The sequence below is a fragment of the Penicillium coprophilum genome (genome assembly GCF_028826855.1).
Source record: "Penicillium coprophilum strain IBT 35676 chromosome Unknown utg000006l_segment0_segment0, whole genome shotgun sequence".
Taxonomy (NCBI): domain Eukaryota; kingdom Fungi; phylum Ascomycota; class Eurotiomycetes; order Eurotiales; family Aspergillaceae; genus Penicillium; species Penicillium coprophilum.
In genome coordinates this window covers 1,481,571-1,491,000 of record NW_026622725.1, presented here as the reverse complement: position 1 = coordinate 1,491,000, position 9,430 = coordinate 1,481,571, and the positions used below count along the sequence as shown (strand labels likewise).

General features: G+C 30.6%; 1 protein-coding gene across 1 annotated transcript; it reads left to right on the top strand.

Moving 5' to 3' along the window:
* Positions 1-1,717: 1,717 nt before the first annotated feature.
* On the top strand, positions 1,718-1,909 carry N7500_009519 (uncharacterized protein; the record flags this gene model as incomplete). Its single annotated transcript, XM_056680658.1, has 1 exon — positions 1,718-1,909. One exon carries the CDS (start codon positions 1,718-1,720, stop codon positions 1,907-1,909), a length of 192 nt encoding a protein of 63 aa, XP_056528040.1.
* Between the last annotated feature and the right edge of the window lie 7,521 nt (positions 1,910-9,430).

The following is a 9,430-nucleotide window of genomic DNA, read 5'->3' as shown; positions in this document are numbered from 1 at the left end:
GGTATTAACTTTTCCCTAATTATTATCCTTCTTATTATCAAGCTTAATAATATAGGGAGAAAGCTAAGCTATAGTAATAGTACTAACTAGCTTCTTCTTTAGATAGTTAACCGTGCCAAGCGCCCAACACACCGTGGGTGTATTGGTGCGCCCCACAAGATAACAAATTTTCTATTCAAAATCAACTTCCCATACAATTTTATACTACACCACAATATCAAATCAAATCAAAAATAGCGAGGATCGAATCAAGGAGGCAGTTAAAATCTTCCATGAATCCAGCAAACCCAACCTAGCTAAATTAGCCAGGGATTTTGATATCTCCTACTAAGTGCTGAGGGGCCGAGTACGTGGTCGCCAGAGCAATTCCGACCGTGCCAAAGCAACCAAAGCCCTAAATCCAATTCAAGAAAAAGCATTGATTTCTTTGATCAATACTCTCAATTCCGCCTATATAGATCCTAGCCCGGATCTTGTGGAAAAGGCCGCTAATCGCCTATTGAAAATAGCGGGTTCAGATCGGGTTGTCGGCCATAATTGGGTGTACCGCTTCATCCAAAAGCTACCCTAAAAATTTAGTTATATTACCCAAACTCCTAAAGAGAAAGTAAGGATTGATAGTGAGCAATTTGGCCCTTTATTTCTCTGGTATAATCACCTATCTTAGGTGATAAAGGAGCATCAATTCCTACCTTATGAGATCTACAATTGGGACGAGACTGGCTTCCAACTTGGCTAAGGGAAGAAACGTAAGGTGATTACTAGTAGAAAAACTAGTAATCTACCTACTAGTGGCTAAGCTGAATCAATTACTGCTATTGAATGTATTACTGCCGATAGCTGGGTTATGCTACCCTGGTTTTTACCTAAGGGTAGTATCTATATGGTAGAGTGGTATGAAAATATCACTATACTAGATTTTCGAATCAAGCCTATACCTAATGGCTAGACTGATGATGAAATAGCTCTTAAATGGCTTTTCTCTTTCTATAAAGCTACTATTTCTCGGATCTAAAAAGGGAGGCCTCGGCTTCTTTTAATAGATAATTATAGATCTTATAAAACCATCGAGTTTATTACCTTTTGTATAGAGAAAAACATTATCCTAATGTTCTTTTTACCCTATATAATATACCTTTACTAACCACTTAATGGCTAGGCTTTCTAATGCCTAAAACACTAGTTCCGTTCTGAAAATACTGAGGTTGTTATATAGGGTGGAAGTGCTAGCAAAAAGTGGGATTTTTTTAGGATGATCCATGGTGTATGGGAGTAGGTATATACCCAGAGAACTATAAGATCTTTATTTAAATCTAGGGGTATTTATCCCCTAGATCCAGAAGCAGTTCTTAGTCCTTTACGTCAAAAGGCGCTTGAATCAGAAGGGTCCCCCCTTAGGATTTTCACTCTATCACCCCCCCTAGATATCTCCAGTTCAGCCACTAACTCGCCGCTAGATACTATCTAGCGAGTAAATAAGCTTAATCTTAAGCTTATTAAGGACCTCGAGGATATAAATACTATTTTAAGTCAATTGAAACGGTATATCCAGCGGAGTATATAGGCAAATACCCTTCTATCCTAAGAACTAGATCTTATAAGAGATAGTTTACGGAAGTCTTAACACCACCAAACTAAAGCAAAAAAACCAAGAAACAATAAGTCGATTCTTGGTACTCGGCGCTCGATATTATCGCCTATTTGTGCAAATAAAATGATGGCGAAAAGGGATGAGGCCGAGTCTAGGAAGTTGATCCGGCTCCAAGAAAAACAAGCTAAGCTTTTGGAACAGCAACGACAGGACCAATTGGCGAGAGATTTAGCTGAAACTAAGCATGAGGCTAGAATGGCTGCCAGAGATCATATAGGTGTCAATTGGTATATTGATACTATTGGTGGTGGTGTGTAAATAGTGGTTTTCATAGAATAACAATTTGAAATTTGTGATCCTGTGAAAAATTGTTATCTTGTGGGGCGCACCAATACACCCACGGTGTGTTGGGCGCTTGGCACGGTTATAGGTTATATATCCTTATTCCTTATAGTTAAATTATTAACCTTCTTTTATTAGGATATCCTACTTAGTACTTAAGAGCCTTCTAGGGTTAAAGCTTTCTTTATATTTTATATAGGGGGTAAAGGTTAACTTTATAGTTAATCCTATTCCTATACTACTACTAGGAGTAATAGTAGATTATATATAGGAAGTAGTCTTTACCTCCTACTAGAGGTTAATCTTATAAGATATACTCTAGTAAGTCTTAAAGAAAGATTCGAATATTATAGCTTCCTAATTAACTACCTATATTATCTAGCTCTATAGTAGATATAGTAGCTTTAAGTATAAATCACACTTATAGTTCTCCTTAATTCTAGTAGCTTCTTCTATAAGCTATATAAACTTAGTAAGGAAATCAGTAAAACTATCCTTTAGCTTTATTATTAATTTATAGTATATAGTATAGGCTTTAGTATATTAGTTTAGATTTATAAAAATAGTTTTTAAATAGATAATTATATCCTTAGTGTCTATATAGGGGTTACTTAACTTAGAGCTTATTTAGGGTCTAATATATAACTAGGCCTTCCCTTTATAATAACTCTATATATAGAGCTTATAGTACACTAGTAATAGGTAGTAATTAGTATTCACTTTAAGTTTATTAGATAATAGTTTCCTATACTTTAAATTAGACTTCTTTACTATCGCTAAGTATTAGAGTGTTAGATATCTTTATAGACTTTTAGGTAGTAGTGGCATCTATAATTAGTACACTAGTACTAGTCTAGTTCTAGAGATTTATAAGGCGGAAAGTAAGATTACTATATTTATAGATAGCGATATCTTGGTAGGTGATTACCTTATCTCACTCCTAAGTGAGTGTCTTGATAATTATCTTAGCCTTAATCTTATTAGAATATAGGATAGCTAACTTATCCCCTAATTCCTAGACTCTCTTTCTTAAGTTCTAGTATTTATAGGTAAGTTTATAAAATTGTTTATAAGTTAGGGTCTTCTATAGTCACTTATAAATAGAGGAGCCTTCTCTATTATTATTATTATCTTCTTTATATTTACTAGCACTAACTAGTCTCTACGGTTTAGGGATTAAGGTATTTAGGTTATAAGTAACTATCTCTTACTTATTACTACCCTCTTTATTAGATATAGTGATAGGCTACTTACTATAACTAGTAGCTAGGTTTTACTTCGATCTAGCTATTCTAATTAGTCGGATATTAGGTTTAGGTTTAGGTTTTAGGTTAGATTAGGTCTTAGCTATATAATACTAAGGAATAAAAGTGGGGTAAAGTGGGACCAAGACTAACTATAATAATAGTCTATATAGTTATACTACTTTATTAGAATAAGAGTGGTACTTAGTTTTATATTACTAGCTAGTTCTTTAAATAAAAGAGTATATTTTAATAAGAATACTAAGTATAGAGAGAGAGAAGGAAAAGGAAGAAAGAAAACTCTAGGATAGGATCCTTTATATAGTCCTATCACCACTAAGTATATAAACAATATAAACTCTATTAAGGCGGAAAGATTCGGTAGAATCCTTTTAGCGGAAATCTTCTTAGTAGAAAAGATCTACCTTCTAGATTATTATAGTAGGAATTACACTCCTTAGAAAGATATTAGGCCTTATCACTAGTGATATAGGTAATACTTTTTATAGTCATAGTATTATAGGTAGAGTCTAAACTCTAAGATTCTTACTCAGGGTATAAGAAGAGTGTCTCTTAGGATCGACTTCTCCACTAGCTATAAGGGGTAAATCTAATTAGATCCTAGTGTATCGAGAAAGCTAATATAGCCTCCACTATTACCTAGTGGTCCTTCTAGCACTAGTACCTTTATATAAGAAGGTAGATCTCTATTAGAATTGTTATCTCCTAGTTATAGAAGACCTATATCCCTTAAAACTTTAACCTTCTTACTAATAGGGTCCTAGACTTTAAATATATAACTATTATCCCCCTTATAACCGACTAGTATTCCTTTCTATACCCTTAGGGCTACCTTTTTACCTAGGTGCGTTAAGCTCTTAGGATATATATATAGGTAGTGGATCCCTATAGTAGAAGGTACTTTAATATTAGCTCTAGATTCGGGATATTAAGCCCTCTTCTCTAATATATTAATAGCGATATCTTAGTTTTAGGGCTAACTAATCTATTTATAATATAGATAGTAGTATCGACTATATAGGGCTATATATCTTTACGTATATTAGCGTTAATAATTATTATTTACTAAGTATTATTAATATAACCCCTAAATCTCTTAATAATACTATTTAGTTAGGCTATATAGGGGGGTATAACTTTAAAAGTTATACTATACCTTACCCCCTAGTTAATAAAGTTTTTAAACTTAGTTCTACTATCTATTTACTAGATCCCTAGGTATTAATTAGCCTATAAGGAGCTTAATTTTCTCACAAAAAGAGGTTAATTTAATAAAAGCCTCTCCTTTATTAGTGAGTATAATTCCTTTAATATGTAAGTTATATTATCGACTATTAGTAACTAGTATCTCTCTCTATTTATACCTATAGGCTTTATAGGCTAAGTATTAATATAGAACTTCTATATAGTATCCTATACTTATTCCTAGATATCTTAGGAGATCTTTTACTTTAACTTACCTAGGAAATAGGCCTTATAGTCAAAATACCTAGTTCTATATCTTTTATTATTACTAAGTTCCTCTATATAGCTTAGTATTAATAAGATTTTCGCCTTTCTAGTATAACTAAGCTATTTATATATCTCTAGAGTAGTTACTTAGTTAACGATACTAAAATTATATAGTTAACCTTATTTACTTTCTTTACTATAATTAGTGGGTAAAACTAGATATAGAACTCTAGATATTATTTTAGTATAACTAATAGTATTTCTATTACTATTAGTAAGTAAATTCGATCTTATATTATAAGATATATCTTAATCTTAAAGAAGTTTCTATATCCTAAGAAGCTTCCTATAACCACTAGGGCTAAAATAACCCTAGGTTAAGAAGGAATAGATTATTCTATTCTATAGGACTATTTTAACTAGGATTTCTCTATATCCCTAAGTAATAACTCTCTTACTAGAGTAGTCCTTATATATATAGGTAGTAGTTAGATTATCTTAATAATAGGTATAGAAATTATTAAAATTATAGGTTAGGGTTTTATTAGATCCTATATCTAGAAGCTAATTATTAAGCCTAAAATTAGGGCTAGCTACTATAATAGCTATATTACTTCTACCTTCTGCCTTTATAGTAATACTATAGGTCTAAACCTACTTACTACCTATCTATAAAGCTAGCGGTGCCTCTAAGATATAGGTATATTATCTTATAGGATAAGGACTATACCTATAGTAGGAGTATATACTATTCTTATCTTTCTATATTCCCTCACATTTCTTATAAGCGTATTTATAAATATCCTTTCTAGCTAGAGGCTAATTATAAAGGCCTTTCTTCTTTTTGGAGTCTTTATTCTTATCTTTAGGTATAGAGGTATTATTATTATTATTTCCCCTATAGCCTCTATAGTTACCTCCTTAGCCACTATATTTTGATTTTGATCTATATCTAGCTTAGCGATTAGTATTAGATATACTATTAAGATTAGCCACTACTTAGATTTCCTAGAGATATTAATTAAGTTTTATATCGTTAATAGTACTAGGTTTAATCTTACTAATCTCTTTAAGAATAAAGCTATTCTTTAGGACTTTATTATATAACTACCTAAGTATATTAGATAATATTTAAAAAGGATAGGGACTAACTTTAAACCTTAGAATAATATAGTGTTAGTTTTATATTTAAAGAATAAACCTATAAGTAATATTAAAGCTTAATCGCTTAATTTTAAAGTATTTCTACCACTTATTATATATATAAGGGATCTTAGTGGCCTTTAGCCACTAGATAGTCCTTATAGAGCGAAGTAATAAGGTTTTTATCTACTTAGGTACTAGTTTTTTTTATATAATCACTATTATATTTAACTAGATTTAGATAGTTTATATTATATAATAAATAATTTTAATTACTAGGCTTAGTGTATATCTACTACTAGTAGAATTATTCTACTATTCCTTAGCGATAATATTTTCGCTATATTAGAACTCTATAGATTTAGACCTTATATAGGAGTAAGGTTATATTACGTATACCTAAGCCCTTATAATATAGGTTACTTCACTTCACTCTATAATTATCTACTTTATCCCTACCTTAAACTATACTTATTATCTAGTTAAATACAGTATCGGCTTCTTCTAGAATATATATAAGATTCTTAATCTATCTTTATAGGTTCTAATTAACCTATAGGAATAGCTAAGTACTAATAATTAATAACTGATAAACTAATCTTATATATAATAGATCTACTTAGTCTAGATAAGGGAATTCACTTTTAATTAAGTCACTAAATCCTCTTAGTTTAAGGGTTATTCTAACTCTTAATTCCTAGCTCCTTAGACTTATTATATTATATTCTAGGGCGTTAATCTTATTAATATCGATCTTCGCTCTATCTAGGAGATCGGTTCCTTAATAGTGGGGAACCTCTAGTTCTACTAGTATATTAGCTAGTGTACCTAGAATACTAGGTACTTAGGTACTCTAAGAGCTTTCTATAGTGATTATTTCGTATAAATTAGTCTGCTCTCTCTAATATTAAGATATATCTTAAATTAAGAGAATAATACCTTACTTTTAGTTTACTTTACCTATCGATAAGGTATAAACTAAGTAAGATATAGATCTCTTTTAATAAGAAATCCTAATAAATCTCCTAGATAAGGAGATATAGTTCCTTTAATAAGAAACCACTAGATAAACTAGTATAGAAGAGTGCTAGGAGTCTTTAAACTAGTATAAAAAGGCACTTATAACCTAATAATAGAGAAGATAATAATATTCTCTATCTAGAAGTAAGACTAAGAGAGAGAGAAGAAGAGAAAGTAAGTATAAATAGGATCTTAGTATCCTATTTATACTACTAAATATAATAGTATATTAAATATATTTAATCTATATACCTAGATACCTATAGTATCCGATAAAATAAGTATAAAGAAGGGAGGGATAAGGGGGGTAAGTAGAGAGAGTAAGAAAGTAAGAGAAATAAGAGAAATATAGGGGGCCCTAGGAGGGGGGCTAAGAAAGTAGTGTATTTAATTAGTAAATTAAGACAAAGTATATATATAGGATAAAAATAGCCTTACTATATTAGGACTAATTTATCACTAGCGTTAAATATATAGGCTTCAACTATCGCGATCGACCTCCGTAAATACGATAGTGATTATATAAAGAAAACCTAGTACCTAACTAGGTAAAAACCTTATCGCTTCGCTCTATAAGGACTATCTAGTGGCTAAAGGCCACTAAGATCCCTTATATACTAACTATATACTAGCTTAAAGCCTAGTAGTATCTTATAATAATTCTAGCTAGTAATTACTATAAATACTTATTAAAAAGGTAAAGTCTAGTAGTTAAGTGCTATTAAAAGCTTAGTATTCTTTAGTAAAAGAGAAAGGGCCTTTTAATCATCCCCCTTAACTATTATTTATAGGCGATACTATACTATCTTAGGAGTTAAGATTAGAGGTATATCTTTTCAAAGGTAAGTAAATCGAATAAATTTAAATATTTCTAGCCTTTCGAGGAACTAGAAGAGGTATTAATATATTATAATTAAATTAATATAAATTCGTTCCTAGTCCTTAGTATTAAAAGTAGTCTTCTACTCCGAAGGATACTTAGACTAGGATATATTAAATTAGTATATAGTTTATTTTAAGATATAATAGTGTATATTACTATAAAATATAGCGATTACCTTAATATCTACTAAAGAGAAGAACTCCTTCTACCCTAGTAATAGGTCTTACTCTTATAGTGCTTTTTTAATAAGTAAAGACCTCTAGACTATAATAGATAAGGAATTACCTTTCTATATTATCGATAAAGTGCTATTAGCTATCTAGCCTAATAGTGTATAACCTAGTTAAAGTGCTCCTATTATAGTGATATATAATTTATATTAAAGTTTACTTTATATTATAAAGTATTTAGTTAGGTATATATAGTGTATCGCTACTACTTAATAAATTATATTTTATTTATCTTTAAATAGTATACCTAAAGCTTCTTAGCTCTAGGGCTGATTTATTTAAGGGTTATTAGAGTAGTAATAGTATATAGAGCCTAGAACTCTAGAATACTAAGGATTAAGGGGGCTTTAGGATTTAGTATTTATTACCTAGTTAACTAGTTACGAGTAAGGGGATTATATATTAAATTATATAAAAGAAAGTTATAGTTAGTGATATAGTCTAGATATCTAATTTACGATAAATATACCTACAAAGAAGGGCTAACCTTAATGTACTATCTAAAATATAATATATTAAAGCTTAAGGGTAAATAGTATATATAGGTATATAGTATAAGGTAAAGGGGAAAATAGAAAGTATAAATAGCCTACCTAGATAAAATCTATAACTAATATAACTAAAAATAAATAGGGAGAGTGTCTACTATATTAGTATAGTAGTAGATATATTATAAAGCTAAATATAGATCTTAATATCTATTAGCTATTTACCTCTAACTCCTATAATAGCCCTAATATAGTGCTATAGGAGTGCTATAGTACTCTTATAGCACTAAATATTTAAATAAGATAAGCTCTATTAAGATAGAAATATCTAGTAGAATCTTTTTAGTAGAAAAGATCCACCTTCTAGATCGTTATAATTGCGGAGCGAAGCGAAGTAACCCATATCATAAGGGCTTGGGTATGCGTCACGTGACCTTACTCCTATATGAGGTCCAAATCCATAGAGTTCTAATGCGGCGAAAATGTCATCGCTGAGAAATGGCAGAATAATTCTGCCGGCAGTAGATATATGTTGTACACCAAGCCCAGCAATTGAAATTATTTATCACATGATATAAACCGTCTGAATCTAAATACGATAGTGATTATATAAAAAAAAAACCAGTACCTAAGTAGGTAAAAACCTTGTCACTTCGCTCCACAAGGACTATCTGGTGGCCGAAGGCCACCAAGATCCCTCGTATTAATTAATAAGATTATCTTTTTAGCTGAAAAGAATTAAAAATAAAGGATAACTATAGATATATATAGGAATTACTATATATATATGCCAGTAGCTCCCAACCCATTGCCCAACACTTGCAAAAACCCCTCATTCGTCCAATCCCTAGTAATAGTATAGATATTAGTAGATTAAAGAATAAAAGATAGGCTGTAATCTAGATAATAAGAGTAAGATAGTAGTCTTAAAGACTTAATAATAGGATAAATTACTAATAATCGATATTAGTACTATTAGAGATATTAGTTTTAATAGACTCTATAAGAAAAGAAAG